This window comes from Chelmon rostratus, chromosome 2 (assembly GCF_017976325.1).
Source record: "Chelmon rostratus isolate fCheRos1 chromosome 2, fCheRos1.pri, whole genome shotgun sequence".
Classification (NCBI taxonomy): domain Eukaryota; kingdom Metazoa; phylum Chordata; class Actinopteri; order Chaetodontiformes; family Chaetodontidae; genus Chelmon; species Chelmon rostratus.
In genome coordinates this window covers 31524952-31543796 of record NC_055659.1, presented here as the reverse complement: position 1 = coordinate 31543796, position 18845 = coordinate 31524952, and the positions used below count along the sequence as shown (strand labels likewise).

The following is an 18845-nucleotide window of genomic DNA, read 5'->3' as shown; positions in this document are numbered from 1 at the left end:
AGGAACTGGAACAAGCAGACTGGCAAGTTGAGGTACAGATTCCACATTGCAGAATCCAGGGTACAAGGACTTGAAAGCATGACACACTGCAACTTTGACAAACTGGCAACTGACCGGGGGAAAAAGAGAGTGTTTTGTGTATGCAGGGCTGATGAAAAAAGTGGGAACTGATGAGAGTGGGCAGAGGTCAAGTAACTGCAGGACTGATGAGGACAGTGGGAACAGTTGTTTAGGTGGGAGGGGATGTCAGGTGACCAGGACTGACCAGAGAGCATGAAGGCATCTAGTGGATAGCTTGAGAATGGCAGGTCTGAGGAGTCTGAAAAGAGTACCCCCGTCAGACCTATTTTTCTGGAAGCTGGGACCTGGACTCACACAGAACCAAAAATGGCCAGAAGAGACAGATCCAATCTGTACAATTTCACGGTTGATTTTGATTAGCAAGTTAATGTTCACTTGCAAATTGTGAAAACAAAACTTTGTATCTCATCCACTTGTTATTTCATCTTAAAAGTGCACTTGCTGTCACAGTGATGGATGAAAAAGCTTTGCAGTGTTGTTGCAGCTACACTGTAAAACCCAATAAGTAAGTAGGACTCAAAACAAAATTGAGGCAATCACTCTTTTTTTTCCATTAACTCAAAAGTTGGGGGTTAGCAGAGCTTAAATATTTGTTTAACATGTACTTTTTGATAAGACTGTAGGGCTTCCAGGACTCAAATACAGAACACAGACGAATGAAAGGCAAGCTCAACAGGCTGGTTTATTTTCACAAAAAAACAGGTTTTCCAAAAACAGGCAAATAAGGGTGCTTAGGCAAAAGGCGCTGAGGTTCAAAAGACAAAATGCAAGACAAGACTCTGGGATATTACTAGCGATCACCACCAGGAAGTCAAAGGTCTGAAACGAGAGGAGAGTTAGGGTTTCACAATAAAACAGAAGTGCATGACAAGACTGACGCTGTGAACAGACACGACGAGACATGACACTTTTTGAATACAGTAAAATTAAAATGACCAAATTAAGCGAACTGAATTATTTTTAGTAAATCCCACTCAAAAAATTGAAAAAAAATATAATTTTAAGTTTTAAAACTTGTATTTCATGTTCAGTTTGTCAGGCCAATACTTGAAAGAGGACTCAGGTGCAGATATTGCAAATCATGACTAAAGGTTTATTTAACTAGTCCCAGAGACCTCTTCGCAGAGTGTAACAAAATAGTTATGAAATTACACTATGAGGCGACTAGCAAAATAAATCTTGTGAAACAACAAAGTAACAAAAAACACTCCAAAAGGAGGATAAGAAAAGAACAACTATGACTAAATAACATACAGAACAAAAAATGCTCCCGAAGAAGTGACTTGATGATGTAGAAAACTAACAACAGATCTGGAGAGGACCAGTAGATTCTGAGGAGTTCATTGGCTATTCACAACATTTATCAATGTACTGCTTTGAAGATGCACCATGTAGTTTTGAGGAAGTAATTTGAATCAGAAGAGAAAATCTAATTACATCGAATTAATGCCAATTTCTGCGTTTGTGCTGTTACCTTACACTGAGTTTGAAATTATTTTCCAAAATTGAATAGTACAGGTTTGTTGCTAGGTTTAAACAAAACGGCCAAAAGTAGGATATTCATTGTCTTATATGTCGTCTGTATATGTTTTGGTTAGCTCAGCTACCAACGTGGCTCATTAGTATGATAACCAAGCAAGCTGTATTGCACAGCAAGCATTGCTGGCATTGTCTGTGCATGAAAAACACACTGAACTTCCAAACAAGTGAATGAATGAATGAAGTAAATGAATCTAAATTTTCGAAGAAAAAGACGCGCTGGCTGATCAGATTAGATTAGACTAGATAAAACTTGTACAGGAGGTTTAAGAAAACAATATAGAAAGTATCTTTTGCCCAGCAATAGTGGATTTGGATGTTTGTAATCAGAGAGGAACAGAGGTTATTACACATGCAGTGACTTGAAAAAGTATTCATACCTCTTGAACTTTTCCACATTTTGTCACGTTCCGACCACAAACATAAGTAGATTTATTGGCATTTTATGTGAAAGACCAACACAAAGAGGCACACAATTGTGAAGTAGAAGGAAAATTATACATGATCTGAGGAACACACCATCCACACTTTCAAACATGGTGGTGGCAGCATCATGTTGTAGGGGTTCTTTTCTTCAGCAGGGACAGGGAATATGGTCAGAGTTGATGGGAAGATGGATGGAGTCAAATACAGGCCAATCTCGAAAGAAAACCTGTTGGAATCTGCGAAAGACTTGAGAATGGGGTGGAGGTTCACCTTCCAGCAGGACAACAACGCTAAACATAAAGCCAGAGCTACAATGGAATGGTTTAAAACACATATTCATGTGTTAGAATGGCCCAGTCAAAGTCCAGACCTAAATCCAATCAAGAATCTGTGGCAAGATCTGAAAACTGCTGTCCACAAACGTTCTCCATCTAATCTGACTGAACTTGAGCTGTTTTATCAAAGAAGAAAGGGCAAAAATTTTGGTCTCTAAATGTGCAAAGCACCTATAGGCAAACTGCAGTGGGTCCAGGGTGGAGCTCACCATGGAGGAGGAGCCTCTCCATGGTCTTCATGAGGTGGGAGGTCAGGGTGACAGGTCTGTAGTCAGCCTTCCCATAATCCTTCTTGGCATGCCTGATCCTCCATTGTAGCTCACGCTGGACTCTCTTCTGCTCCTCTGTCCCCTGAGTTGAAAGCCCTTTTCTTCTGATTCAGGAGGACTTTAAGTGCAAGCGTCCTTCACATTCGCATACAGCAGGTCCAGTGTCTTATTGTCCCTCATATGACACTTAACATACTGTGTGAATGTTGGGAGAGAGGCGTAGAGAGAAGCGTGATTGAAGTCTCCACTGATCAGCAGCAGGGCCCGGAGGTGTTGCATCTGGATCTGGCTGACAGCCCCGTGGAGCCGCTCACACACGGCAGAGGCGTCTGCCGAAGGAGGAATGTACACGCACAACACAATCACGAGGTCCAGGTCCCGTGTGCACAGATGTTCCTTCATGTGCATGTTCGCCGAGCTGCACCAGTGCTCATTCACATACTCCGCCAGCCCCCCTCCTTTCTTCTTACTCTTTCGCTCTCCACCGCACACTGGTCCGCCGAGTCTAAATCCGTTCAGGGAAACCACTGTAGTGTTAACACTGGTGTTTATGCAAGCTTGATACCAACACCTATTGAATTTCCATTTATTTTAATGCATTTGGAAAATTATATTTTAACTTCTTGTCCCTGAGCTTTTCAGCCATGACCTTTTATATTTTAATTGCATTGGCTCAATTTGTTGCTATTTCCCTCCTGTTTTAGCCCATGTTCACTGTGTCTAAGCCCTGCATTTATCCAACCTTCTTTTCAAACCCCTCCAGCGCCAGTGTGTGCAGTATGCTCTTAAGGCCCGTCCACTGCGATGTTATATCCCCAAGAACCCTTATCAGTATCAGGTGTGGTACATCGTCACCTCCTGCTACTTTGAGTACCTTATGTTCCTCCTTATTATGCTCAACACCATGTGTCTGGGAATGCAGGTATGAATACAACACACTACACATAAATAGAACACACTGTCTATCTGTTTGTGTATGGAGAGTAATAACAATTGTGGCAAAATATTCAAAATGTTGCTGATCAGGAGTGTGGAGAAAAATTAGACAGAGCGCTTCATGATATCCTGTCCTTTTTAATCACTGGCTTAAAATTTCTTCTAAAACATCATTTGTGTATTTTTTGTAACATGTGCAGCCTTCTCTGTAATCATCACATCTTTTAAATTTTTGTGATAGGTGAGTTTTTGTGTGTAGCAAACTGATGAGGTCAAAATGATGTACTCTGATACTTCCAGTCCCTGATTCTCACAGTAGTTTTACAGTAAATGCACAAGGGCACAAGGTATTTTGTCAAATGAAGTATTGCAGGTAGTGCCACACAACAGCTAATTGGAACTCTGTGCACTACATTGGAATGTAAAAAAACACATTTTCTGACTTGGTGTCCTCCTCCTCTCTGACATTTTCTGCCAAGTTTCAGAGTTTTTACCAAAGTCCCCGATCAGAGAGGATAATTATATAACTCAGGTAATTCAAAGATGCACAAAATAAACTTTTTCTGAAATTGTAAATTGAAGTTGGTACCTCCATGACTTCGTACAATGCTCGAATCAAATTACTTAATTGGCATGAACATTTGCTGCTAAATCTGATGGAAAATTAGACACAATTACACAACAAGCCTCTGTGCTTAACTCAGACTGTTTACTGACAGGCACAGTATACCATGTATACCATAGTATTAAGACATAGTGCAACTACAGTCATTGTGTCTTACTGTGTATTTATACAGTTGTCAATCTGAAACTTTTTAACCCACAGCACTGTAACCAGTCAGACCATGTTACTCACCTGTCTGACATGCTAAACGTGATTTTCACCGTGCTCTTCACTGTGGAGATGATCCTGAAACTCATGGCCTTCAAAGCCAAGGTTAGTCAATATTCAGCGTATTATTACATTTTCCAGATAAGTCACATCAGGGCTGACACTGATTGAAGCCTACTGTGACCCACTAAAAGCACATTTACTGAGGGAACAAATGCATATGTATATGCATACTGTATGTAAGCAAAACATACTTTCAGGAGTCATTCATATATATTGTGAGTGTACCTCTTTTCGCATAAAAGTACATGACAATGGTCAAGTGTGGTCTTTATTAATGTAGTTCTGCTACCAAAATGTGTCCATGTTTTCTGCCTTTTTATTACTTTTCATTCTGCATGACCTGGAATCAAAAAACACCAAATAGATATGACAGTATATATATATGGATATATATATATATATATATATGTCATAGTCACAGATTGTCATTTTTCATTTTTTCTTGGTTGCCAAGCTTCAAGAAGGTGGGTTGTAAATAATAATAGTTCAGTTATACCTCATGAAAGCTGTGTTCTGAGTCTTTCAAACCAAACCTGGAAAACATTACAGCCAGTTTTATTTGTTATGGTGAATCACACTCCTGGTCCTCACTAATTTATATCTGAATTCTCTGAGTTTCTATCAGCGTTAGTCCTTAAACAGACAAAGTAATTATTACAAGTGATTTCAATGTACATGTGGACATTGATAATTATAGCCTTAGTATTGTGTTTATATCGTACATGATTATGTACATGGACCTCCTATGCCTGTGAATATTCTCATTCATCCAGGTCATTGTAAGCTTTAGGGCATTCAATCGTTCGCAACTGGACCTTGTCAGTTTATCTTAGAAGACTTTTCGCCTCTCATCCGAGCAGGCTTCATCAGTTCATGCGCATCAGACTAGATAGGACAGCTCTAGTCCAATGCAATGGTTCAAGTATTTATCCTCTGAGTGAGGTCAATCTCCAAAACCAAGAATGGCATCACTCTATTGTGAGGCAAGCGATCCCCCCATTAAGGTGGGGTAGGGTGCAACCCTTGGATGTCAACAACAGTCATTTGCCTCGTTAGTTTCCCATTCTTGTCATTGGGAGCCTCCTTGAGCCATGTGTGAATGGCTTTGTTGTTTATTTTCAGAGGCTAAATCTTTGAATCTCTTTGGGAGAGATGAAAGGACAGCATTGTATGTGGGAGATAGGTGGTGTCTCAGACCTCCCCCTCTGTTCAGAGATGGTTTTTCAACCTTGACATAGATGGCTTCTCTTACTCCTCTTTCAAACCATCTGCCTTCTCAGTCTAGAATATGCACATTTTATCCTCAAAGGAGTGTGCTTCCTCCTTGAGGTGCAGGTAAACAGCTGAGTCCAGACCTGAACCATGGACCATGGACCTCCTAACTGTTTTAACCACACTCCCCCCCTTGACATTTGGCATTAAAAATTGAACACTGAACAGTTTCTCCACAGAATCCTCTTTTGTTGGACCATCATTTAATTACTTTTGAATTCCTATTACCAGACTACCATATCATGAGACAAAAAATTCCCACACCAGATGTCTATCCGATTGTGCTGTGGCTAAATTTGAGAATGTGATCCCATCAGGATTAATTCAATGCCATGTCTCTGTAGAACAGAGGACTGCTGTGATAAGCTGAGTGCCTCTCAAATTGCTCACCTGGTTGATAGTGCTACAGGTTCATTGCATATGACACTTGACTCTCTTGCCCCCCTAAAAAAGAAGATAACAAAACAGAGGAGGTTAGCTCCTTGGTATAGATTCAAGATTCAAGATTCCTTATTGTCATTGAGCATGACATGTCAATGAAATTTGCATTGCAACCCCCATATTAGAATCAAGATAATAAGAAAGATAAGAAAAATTAGAAAGAATAAAATTAAGATAACTACAATAAAATAAACCAACATGCAATAAAATTATTCATAAATGCAATTAAAAATATACCAGAATGAAAATACACTAAATATAAGATATACCAGTGAAATGTGCCAACAGAATAAAAGATACAAACAGAATAAAATATACACAGTGAAATGTACCAACAAAATAAAATATACCAGTGAAATGTACCGAAAGCAGCTGAAAAATACTAAAATCTATGTAAACAGTAAACAATAAAATATACCAATGAAATGAAATACCAATGAAAATGAAATGTGCCAATATACTAAAATGTATCAAAAGTGTGTGTGTGTGTACTTAAATGTTAAGTACACAGAAGGAGCAGGTGGAGGTGGAGGTGGAGGTGTACGTGTAAAGTGCGGTGTGCAGTGGTTCACAGTTCTCACAGTCTCTCACTCCAGTGAGGGGCTGCTGGGGGTGATAGCTCTGACAGCTCTGGGGAAGAAGCTGTCCCTCAGTCTGTTGGTGGTGGTGTGGATGTTCCTGTACCGCTGATGGAAGCGGTACAAACAGTCTGATGCCTGGGGTCCGTGGCGATGGATCTTGCCCTCTTCCTGACCCGGCCTTCATATATAGAGTCTAGGTCAGGAAGGGGGCAGCCCACGATGCCCTGTGCAGTTTTAACCACCCTTGCCAGTTGTTTCCTCTCCTGTGCCGTGCAGCTGCCATACCACACTTTCATGCTAAGGCAGAGGATGCTTTCAGTTGTGGCCCTGTAGAAGTTGACGAGCGTTGACGTTGGTCTTCCCTGTGTTCAGCACCAGGTAGTTGGCTGAACACCACTGGGTGAGCTGGTGTATCTCCTCTCTGTAGTGGGTCTCGTTGTTATCTGAGATGAGACCCTTTACTGTAGTGTCGTCCGCAAACTTCACAACTGTGTTGGTGAGCTTCTTTAATGACAAATTTCTTGCTATTATAGACAGAATTCGCCTCCTGCCCTCAATAGGTATTGATTCATCTTCAAACACAGAAACCACAGGAAGAGCTGTCCTATTTTTAGACCACTTTTCTTCTGTTGAGCATCCCCAACTAATTTTAACAATTTCTTCACTGAAATCATCGGCCTGTATTTTAGACCTCATCCCGACCCAGTTGCTGAAAGAAGTTTTACCTCTTCTTTATTAGATATGATCAACCTGTCTCGGTCAACAGGCTACGTACCACAGTCCTTCAAAGCAGCTGTAATAAAACCTCTTCTTAAAAAGCATACTCTTGATCCAGGAGTTTTAGCCAACTATAAACCTGCATCAAATCTGTGACATGTAATCTGAGGGAGACCCAAAAGCGGAAACGGAGAAGGTTCGAACAGTGTTTATTTTCACAAACAGAAACGTATAGGTAGAGGCGATGAGGCACGTGGTCCAAACAAACACAAAAAGGCTTCAGAGAGTGCTGGGCTGTGTGGGCGCAGGAGGCACTGGAAAACAAACAAAAGAGAGACAATGTAAGTCCACACTGAAAGTTCACAAGCGAAATCTCAAAAAGGTTTTACCACTAGAGAGACGTGAAGCCACCGGTACCACGGAACGACGTAGTATACTCTGGCGTCGAGGAGCGTCTCCGCAGAGTATAAATAGCAGTCCTGATTCGGAAGTGAATCCAGGTGTGACCAATCACTCCTCGACGCAGCAGGGGGGAAGGGAGCCTCAGGAGATAAGGGTAAAGTTAGCGCACACAGACAGCAACACCGGAAGTGGCAAATAAAAATAAAAGCACCAGAAACACCAACCGTCACACAAATCTCCCCTTTTTCTCTAAAATCCTTGAGGAGAGCTCCTGCCTCAAGTGGAGGAGTTCAAGTATCTGGGGGTCCCCACCTTAAAGAGGCCCTGGGGAAGACCCAGGACACGCTGCAGAAACTATGTCGCTCAGCTGGCCTGGGAACACCTCGAGGTCCCCCCGGAAGAGCTGGAGGAAGTGTCTAGGGAGAGGGAAGTCCCTCTGGTCTTCCCTCTCCTCTGGACTTCTGGTCGGCACAGTGTTGTCCACACAAAAGTAAATGTAGTCCGAGATGCATGTTGTCAAACTGTCAATGTCCCCCCTGTGAGGACTGCACAACACTTCCCAGTCGGTGGTGTCAAACCAGTCCCTTAGTGTCATACTGGAATCATCTGACCATGTCTTCACATACCTGATGGTTGACCATTGTTTACTCACCAAAGGTGTGTAAGTAGGTTGCAGATGAACCAGGTTGTGATCAGATCTGCCCAGTGGGGGGAGCGATGAAGAGCTGTAAGCATCCTTGGTGTTTGTATACAGTGAATCCAGTGTTTTATTGTCTCTGGTGTGGCATTTGACATACTGGGTGAAGGTGGGGAGAGTTGAGGACAGGGAAGCATGATTGGAATCTCCAGAGACGAGGAGGAAGGCCTTGGGGTGCGATGTCTGCAGCTGTGAGACCACAGTGTGTAGGAGCTCGCATGCTGCTGCCGCGTCAGCCAAGGGGGGGATGTACACAGTTATCGCGATGAAATGCGAGAACTTCCTCGGGAGGTAATACGGTCGGATGATAACAGCTAGCAGCTCAATGTCTCTTGTGCAGCACTGCTCCTTCACACTAATATGCACTGGATTACACTATCTCTTGTTCACAAACAGGTCATTTGTAACTTTAACCAGTGCTGTGTCTGTGCTATGATGCACTCTAAATTCTGACAGGAAATCCTCAAATGAATTTTTGTTGTGTAGAAAGTTAGCAACTGCTTTCTCAAGAATTTTAGAGAGAAAGGGGAGGTTAGATATACAGTAGGTCTATAGTTGGATTATGAGAACGCTTTTTTAGAAGAGGTTTCATTACAGCTACCTTAAAGGACTGTGGTATGTAGCCTGTTGATAACTTGTTGAAAACCTCTTTAAGCAGCTTAGTCAGGATGGGGTCTAAAAAACAGGTTGATGATTTTGATGAAGAAATTGTTTGTTAAAGATAAATCAGTACCTATTGACAGCAGGAGGTGTTGAATTTCTCATGTCTAATAGTAAGAATAATATCATTAAAGAAGCTCATGAAGTCATTACTACTGAGGGCCAAGGGAATACATAGTTCAATGGAATTATGACTCTCTCTCAGCCCAGCTCGAGTGCTGAAAAGAAACCTGTGATTGTTCTTATTTTTTGTCTATTCGTGAAGAGTAAAAGGCTGCTCTTGGAAGGCTTTCCGTATGTTTTAAGACTGTCTTGCCAGACGACACAAAATTCTTCCAAATTTATGATGCACTATTTCCTTTAAACTTTTAGCTAACCACTTCTGTTTTACTGTATTTTTTTTTAGGGGGGCAATAAAATCAAGGGTCATACGCAATGAACCTGAAGCACTATCAACCAGATGATCAATTTGAGAGGGACTAAAGTTAGCATCGGAGTCCTCTGTTGTATTGAGACATGGCATTGAATTGAATGCTGATTGGATTACATCTTTAAATTTAACGACAGCACTATCAGAGAGGTATCGTTTGTTGAAATTTTGCCAAATGGTGGGTAGTCTGGTAATAATGATTTGCAATAAATGTGGGCATGCATGTGCACACATACACAAATACATTTATGAGAAAAGAAGTACACTAATGAACATGTATGTGCAGACTTGCATCATGGCATGTGACATCAAAAGACACACACACATCCACACTTATCTTGTTTTCTCAAAGGGTTATTTTGGAGATCCCTGGAACGTCTTTGACTTTGTAATCGTCATTGGAAGTGTTGTGGATGTGATGCTAAGCGAAATTGATGTGAGTACCATGCTTTGCTCTCTCTTTATTTTACTTCCTCTCTCTCTCTCTCTCTCTCTCACACACACACACACAAACACACACACAAACACACACACACACACACCTTGTTGAATTTAAACATGGTCACACCTTTTTTCATTTAATAATCGGAAATTCCAAACACACACGTCGGATTACTCGACATTTGGGTGCATTGCATTGACATTAACACTAATTTAGTGGTTGCTTCACCTAATCTAACCTCAGTCATTAACTGTACAAATTAAAAATATTTTAACAAGTTGGTTTATGCTGAGTACAATTGCAAGGAATCCATATGTAGTTAAACAAGCCATCCCCATTGTTATTTATTCCTTACATGTTCCCCAAATGTGGCCTGTGACAGATTCACTAGTAGTCTGTACAAATTTAGAAGACAGAAGAAATGGACTATTAAAGACCAGGAGCCGCTTACACCAGCGGCTCGTACGTTTAAATTTAGCCTCATTCCAAGATAAGTGTTTACAAAGTGGAGTTCTATGCCTTACTAAATTTAAAAGGGTTGCACCACACAAAATAGTTTTTTCAAGATTAGGTATTACTAACATTTACACCCAGTAAATGGACTGTAATTATATAGTGCTTTTCTAGTCTTCTCACCACTCAAAGCAATTTACAACACGAGCATGCATTTACCCATTCACACATGGCAGTTAGGCCAACTGCTTATTACGAGCATGAATGCATTCACACACTGACGCACAGAATTGGGAGCCATTGGGGTTCAGTATCTTGCTCAAGGATACTTGGACATGTGGACTTCCATGGTCAGGGATCTAACCACCAAGCTTTTTATAAGTGGACGACCGCTCTACCTCCTCCGCTAAAGCTGGGGAACAATAGAAGGGGAAGAAGGGGGAAGGAGAAAAAGGAAGAAAAAGAGAGAAAAAAGGAGGAAACGAAGTGAAATGAGAGTGATTATCAACTCTGTTGCCTGTTATTTTCATACGGGAGCGGAAGCCAGCAGTGATTGACCGCAGGGAAAGATGGAAATGAGGTGCCGCGATTGCCTGTCGGCCGAAAGATGGAAATGGTGCTCCGCAATTGGCTGGGGGGAAAGATGGAAATGGCGGTCCTCGATTGGCTGTCCGGGGAAAGATGGAAATGATGATGTGCGATTGGCCTGGGAATGATGGAAATGGGGAGAGGCGATTGGAGGAGGAGGAGGTCCCTCGGCACCGCTACAGTCGCTGTTGTAGTATTTATCATGAAGAGTAAAAAAGGTAATGTGGAATATGGTTGACATATGTGACCTGAAACTTCATTAATAGAATTTAATAATGATACAAATCTTAAAGATTTGAAAATTACATTTCACAAAAATAACAGCAGAATTCAGATTATGGTCATATCTTCTCACAGCTCTGTCTATCTAGATTATTGTTATCTTGATATTTAACTGCCAAGATTTGATAAATGATGAATGATTTGATAAAAGATAAATGATCTAAACTCGACTACTTATGTGTTCGATCACATGGATCACAGTGTTTGAAATCTGGTATGTTTTCTCAGGTGTCATCTGGTATTGTTTTTCCAAGATGGCGTCACAAGAGTGGCAGCTAGTTACAGCAGCTCTGACTGCTTTTCTTTGTTTTAGTGTTTGTTTGTTTTTTTTGTTGTTGTTTCTTTCCGCAGTAGTCTTGGTCGATTGTGTGCACCTATGGATGTACAACTGGTGAGACTAGTGATATGCTTTTTACTCTTTTCGTGACTATTTCACGGGGCAACTGTGGCTCAGTAGGTAGGGCGTTTGTCCACTTATCACTTGGCAGCCTACATGTCAAAGTATCCTTGGATAAGTGGGATGCAGAGCTATGAGTGCTGTGAGAAGAAAAGATGATATAAACCATCTGTTCCGTTTCTTATTATGGGTAACATGAGATCTAACCAGACTGCAGAGGGAGTGCCAGGAGTGTAGCATCATGTACTACACAGAGAAGTGGCTGTGTAATGGGGCAATACTGCAGCTGTTAGCATTCGGCTATACGACCCAGGGAGTTCTAGCATGTCATTGCGATAACAGAGTACATCTCCCTATCAGCTCATGCTGCAGCAGTCTTCAAGCTCTGACACACTGGCTTCACAGCCGCAGACATTGCACCCCCAGGCCCTCCGCCTGATCTCTGGAGACATCAATCATGCTTTGTTGTCTTCCAGTTTCTCCACCTTCACCCAATTTGTTAAATGCCACACCAAAGACAATAAAACCTTGGACATACTGCAGGCTAACACTCAGGACACAAACAGCTCTTCGTCCCTCCCCCCACTGGCCACAACCTGGTTCATCTGCTCCCTACCTAGATACCTATGGTGGAAAAAAACATCCACCAACCACAAGGTGTGTGAGGAAATGGTCTGCTGAGACCACCCGCTGAGCAAAAAATGGTCCAGAAAACGTTAAAAAGGATGTCTTTTCTGTTCATCTGTAGACATCAAGAATTGGGCCAGGCTGAGCAACATCATCCAAAGTCATGTCTCAACTAAATCTGGATGTCATATCAACGTTCAGATTATGTTCTGGAGGGACCGATGTGATATTGACTTCTTTTGGACGTCTATGGACGTTGCTTGCTCAGTGGCCAGTATAGCACTGAGGGATTGCTTTGACACAACTGACTGGGAAGAGTTGCGCAGTCCACATGGGGAGAAGATAGACAGTATAACAACCTGCATCACAGAGTACAATAACTTCTGTGTGGAAAACACTGTGCCTACCAGGAAGCTATATTGTTTCCCAAATAACGAACCCTGGAATCCCCCTTCGTTCCACATCAGGGCAAACTACGTACTCGCTCTCAAGATTCAGCTCATGCAAAGAATCAGTTAACAAGAGGGAGCCAGGCCGAGATCCCAAGCCTCCTGTGAAATCAGCCACCATATTGTTGGGTACTGAGTACCCACAACTTGAGGTCAAGCCCAAGGCATACTGTCCATACTGTGGACACAACAATTGCTCCAACTTGAAGCAGTTAACCACAGGACAGGTGCAGAGCTGGATCAAAGCCCATAACAGATGTAGGCGCTGTGGGTGAGCCCACCGAGCAGCGGAGTGCAACCTGAAGATGCTCTGCAGGAGCTGCAACAACCGGCACTTGCTTGTCCTCCACAACACTAACAGCAGGGCTCATGAGAAAGCAGACAAGAGCCAAGATCCACGGCCAGACTCCCGTCTTCTGTATACAGCAGAGAGAATAGAGAAGGTCCTATACATTGACCGACCACCTGGAGGACTAATGTACTGTTGCAGATCAGCAAAGCTATACACCGCAATGGAGACAAACCTTGGAGTCATACGCTGTCCTAGACGACAGTTCAGAAAGGACGATTCTGTTGCAGACTGCTGCCCAGCAGCTTGGACTTACCAGGACCCTCTCTGGGGCTATCCCTCCAACCAGTGCTGTTACGCTTCCAAGAGCATTCTGTTGCCATCAGCAATGACATTCGTGGAATGTTCCACCAAGTCTGGCTGCTCCTGGAGGATTGGACTCTTCTCCGGTACCTTTGGCAAGACCTGAAGTGAGAACAACCCCCACAGATCTATGAATGGAGAGTGCTGCCTTTTGGTACAACACGCAGTCCCTGTTGCACCACCTTTGTGCTCCAGAAGCACACTATGGATCTCAGCCAGCCAGGGGAGGATGAAGAGGCAGTTCTCAAGTCTTCTGCAAATATTTTTTTCCTTTTCATGTGTTCTTTAGCATAACGTGCCTCTGCCCACACCAGCGCCTGCCCTCTATATAGCCCCAGGCAAAATAGGATCAAACAGATTCAAAGACATCAAGAGGAAATTACAAAAAACTATGAGAGTTGGCCATTATGTCATGCATAGCTATCTGGCAGAGTACAGTGAAAGGTCGGAGTTTACATACTGCAAGCTACAGGTGTAGTTGATGAGTGAATTGGCAGTAGGTGCACAGGGTAATCAGCGAGTGGTCGCTTGCCACAGCCTGATTGAGACATACACACCCATACACAAACACACACACAGGATGAGAAGAAATGTTTATACTAGAAAAGGATCTAACCAATGCCACCATTCCTTTAATATCAGTTTTCACCGCCAATTCTGGGTTCCCCACATCATAGTTTTTGGAAGAAAAAGGCACAGGTATGGGGCTTTTGATATGGACCTGAATGCTGAGAGAGTACAGATCCTACTCCAGTGTCAGATGCATCTATTTCTACAATGAATTGTTGAGTGGGGTCTGCCTCAATCAGAACAGGGATGAAAGTTGCCATGTAGGGTCCAAGGTCCCTGAAACAACCCGAGCGCTCCAGGAAGCTCCAGAAGACAGAAATAGACAATTTAGCTCATCAAGCTACTCTGTGGGACTGAGCACACCTGAGAATGAAGCAGTGTTGTTTCTCCTCCCTGGCCACCAAGCAACATGTATAAGGATTTCCCATCCATCAATATAGTTATGATATGTAATTACTTAAGATGATCTTTTTTTGGCTTCCCACCCCTCTCAGCTGCTGAATGGTGTCCTAAGCAAAGATTTCATTCACTTGTTCTTCTGAATGCATCTGATTAAGATTTCATGCTTGATCAGGTCTGCTGATCCCAATTGGCAAATTTGGTATGTGACTGCAGTTACTCATTTTTCATTTATTATTCTTGTATTCTTTACTTCACATTAATTTGTTCTTTTATTTGTATGTGTAATACACAGCTCAAAAAAATAAAGGGAACACTAAAATAACACATCCTAGATCTGAATATATGAAATATTCATATTAAATACTTTGTTCTTTATACAGTATAGGTGAATGTGCTGACAACAAAATCGAACAAAAATTATCAATGGAAATCAAATTTATTAATCCGTAGAGGTCTGGTTTGGAGTCACATTCAAAATTAAAGTGGAAAAACACACTACAAACTGATCCAAGTTTGATTTTAAATGAGGCTCAGTAGTGTGTGTGGCCTCGACGTGCCTGTTTGACCTCCCTATAACGCCTGGGGATGCTCCTGATGAGGTGGCGGATGGTCTCCTGAGGGATCTCCTCCCAGACCTGGACTAAAGCATCCGCCAACTCATGGACAGTCTGTGGTGCAACGTGGCGTTGGTGGATGGAGCGAGACATGATGTCCCAGATGTCTCCAATCGGATTCAGGTCTGGGGAACGGGCGGGTGAGTCCATAGCATCAATGCCTTGGTGTAACCCGGGTATATATTTCATAAATTATTTGTCTTTCTCTTGGTAATTTGCTGTTTACATAATAAAACTCCAAGTCCCATGATGCTTTGCGCACACTCACCCGGAAGTCAGGCGCTACGGGAAATAAATGTAGTGGCGTGTTAGCGGCATGAGACAAGCGGGGCTCGGAGGAGGCTGCGGGTGAGCATTTTGCAATTAAATCTGCAACAACATCAATGACTGTATTCTAAATGTTGTGCTCCTCAACCCGTAGGTGCTTCATCGCGATTACTCAACCGTCACACTGTGGTTTAATAATTCAGTGGATTCGGTGAGTGACGCTATGTTTGTATTAATACCGGTGCTACTGTTACGCAGGGCTAATGCTAAGCATTCTTTCGCCAATGGTATAGATTTTAATGACTCTTATTTATGCATATATGCACTATATTGTGATATGTGATGGTTGCACACACAAGCAGTGCCAACCTGCTGCAAGAATTGTTGCTATTACTCATAGCGTGTACTAGTTTGTTCATGCTACTGTTGTTAGCTGTCTCCGGCATTGATAAGAGACCAGTCTTATGAATTGCATTGTCTATTTAACAATGAATTTTCATTTTGCTGTTGCCTTTTGTAAATTAATATGTATGTGTGAACGTAATTTTGATATCTCAGCACTTTATTAGGAGAGTGAAGTGATTTAGTGTAATCACACTAATGTGATTAGTATCATCATTATCTATTTACCTACTATTGCTTATTAGGCATTAATTTATTGTGTACACATAAAATCCTTATGCATGCATGTTCTTACACAGGCCAGGTTTGCTGGGGCAACCTGCAAGATTGAAAAGCCTGTGAACTGTTCGTGATTCCTCCACGTCATGAACATCCTTCGGTTGACTCCCAGGCATGTCTGTGGTGTCCGGTAGGAGGCTTTGCAGCCACTCGCATCCCCGTTACACACACGTCCCTTTCTTCAACATAAACACTTTTGTGGACTCTGTGGGACTCGTGAATCCCATTGTGTGTTTGGGAAAAATTAATTGCATCCTAAATTGGGCTGTAAGACCAGTATGGACTGAACGAGTCGACTGAAATTCACAACAAAATGAACTCCCGCTCAAAGCGGCCACATGTGTCAACCCTTTTGTTTTCCAAGGGCTCTTCTGTATAAAGTTGTAAATATTGTGTATATACTGTATGTCAAATCATTTCACTAAACTTTATTTGGTAGCACCGCATACTTGTGTTGTCCTTGATTAAGCACACTTCCTCTTAGTCTTATGACAATTAGTATTTTGGTATAGCAATTAATATATTGCTCAATAACAATAACAAGTGTTACAATAAGTGGCGAGCTCCTTGGTGGCAAGGCACCGAGGGTGGAGGAGATCCGCCCTAAGTACCTCAAGTTTTTGGATGTTGTGGGGCTGTCTTGGCTGACACGCCTCTGCAACATCGCATGGCAGTTGGGGACAGTGCCCCTGGACTGGCAGACCGGGGTGGTGGTCCCTCTATTTAAGAAGGGGGACTGGAGGGTGTGCTCCAACTATAGGGGGATTACACTCCTCAGCCTCCCTGGTAAAGTCTATTCCAGGGTACTGGAGAGGAGAATTCGGCCGATAGTCGAACCTCGGATTCAGGAGGAACAATGCGGTTTTTGTCCTGGTCGTGGAACACTGGACCAGCTCGACACCCTCCGCAGGGTGCTCGAGGGTTCATGGGAGATTGCCCAACCAGTCCACATGTGTTTTGTGGATTTGGAGAAGGCATTCAACCGTGTCCCTCGTGGCATTCTGTGGGAGGTGCTTCGAGTATGGAGTCCGGGGCCCTCTACTACGGGCCATCCGGTCTCTGTATGACCGGAGCAGGAGCTTGGTTCGCATTGCCGGCAGTAAGTCAGACCTGTTCCCAGTGCATGTTGGACTACGGCAGGGCTGCCCTTTGTCACCGGTTCTGTTCATAATTTTTATGGACAGAATTTCTAGGCGCAGCCAAGGGCCGGAGGGAGTCTGGTTTGGGGACCACAGGATTTCATCTCTGCTTTTTGCGGATGATGTTGTCCTGTTGGCTTCTTCGAAGCAGGACCTCCAGCATGTGTTGGGGCGGTTTGCAGCCAAGTGCGAAGCGGCTGGGATGAGAATCAGCACCTCCAAGTCCGAGGCCATGGTTCTCGACCGGACAAGGGTGGCTTGCCCCCTCCGGATTGGAGGAGAGCTCCTGCCTCAAGTGGGGTATCTTGGGGTCTTCTTCACGAGTGAGGGAAGGATGGAACGTGAGATTGACAGGCGGATCGGTGCGGCAGCTGCAGTAATGCGGTCGTTGTACCGGTCTGTCATGGTGAAGAAGGAGCTGAGCCGAAAGGCAAAGCTCTCTATTTACCAGTCTATCTATCTAGGTTCCCACCCTCACCTATGGTCATGAACTTTTGGTCATGACCGAAATAACAAGATCTCGGATACAAGCGGCTGAAATGAGTTTCCTCCGCAGGGTGGTGGGGCGCTCCCTTAGAGACAGGGTGAGGAGCTCTGTCACTCGGGAGGAGCTCAGAGTAGAGCCGCTGCTCCTCCACGTCGAGATGAGCCAGCTGAGGTGGCTCGTGCATCTTTAATGGATGCCTCCTTCCGGGCATGTCCCACCGGGAAGAGGCCCCGGGGAAGACCCAGGACATGCTGGAGGGACTATGTCACTTGGCTGGCCTGGGAACGCCTCGGGGTCCTCCCGGAAGAGCTGGAGGAAGTGTCTGGGGAGAGGGAAGTCTGGGCATCCCTGCTTAGACTGATGCCCCGGATAAGCCGAAGACAATGGATGGATGGAGTCCCACAGAGTCACAAAAGTGTTTATGTTGAAGAAAGGGACGTGTGTGTAATGGGGATGCGAGTGGCTGCAAAGCCCCCTACCGGACACCACAGACATGCCTGGGAGTCAACCGAAGGATGTTCATGACGTGGAGGAATCACGAACAGTTCACAGGCTTTTCAATCTTGCAGGTTGCCCCAGCAAACCTGGCCTGTGTAAGAACATGCATGCATAAGGATTTTATGTGTACACAATAAATTAATGCCTAATAAGCAATAGTAGGTAAATAGATAATGATGATACTAATCACATTAGTGTGATTACACTAAATCACTTCACTCTCCTAATAAAGTGCTGAGATATCAAAATTACATTCACACATACATATTAATTTACAAAAGGCAACAGCAAAATGAAAATTCATTGTTAAATAGACAATGCAATTCATAAGACTGGTCAATGCCGGAGACAGCTAACAAGACTAGCATGAACAAACTAGTACACGCTATGAGTAATAGCAACAATTCTTGCAGCAGGTTGGCACTGCTTGTGTGTGCTACCATCACATATCACAATATAGTGCATATATGCATAAATAAGAGTCATTAAAATCTATACCATTGGCGAAAGAACGCTTAGCATTAGCCCTGCGTAACAGAAGCATTAATACAAACATAGCGTCACTCACCGAATCCATTGAATTATCAAAGCAAAGTGTGACGGTTGAGTAATTGCG

General features: G+C 43.2%; 1 protein-coding gene across 1 annotated transcript in view; it reads left to right on the top strand.

The window, feature by feature from the left end:
* LOC121618708 (dihydropyridine-sensitive L-type skeletal muscle calcium channel subunit alpha-1-like) overlaps positions 1-18845 on the top strand; it is a 168948-nt gene that overhangs the window by 85992 nt on the left and 64111 nt on the right. Inside the window, exons 26-28 of the mRNA XM_041954272.1 lie at positions 3414-3572; positions 4413-4523; positions 10034-10117. Of these exons, the coding sequence (XP_041810206.1) occupies positions 3414-3572; positions 4413-4523; positions 10034-10117 (354 nt within the window). The remainder of the gene's footprint in view (positions 1-3413; positions 3573-4412; positions 4524-10033; positions 10118-18845) is intronic.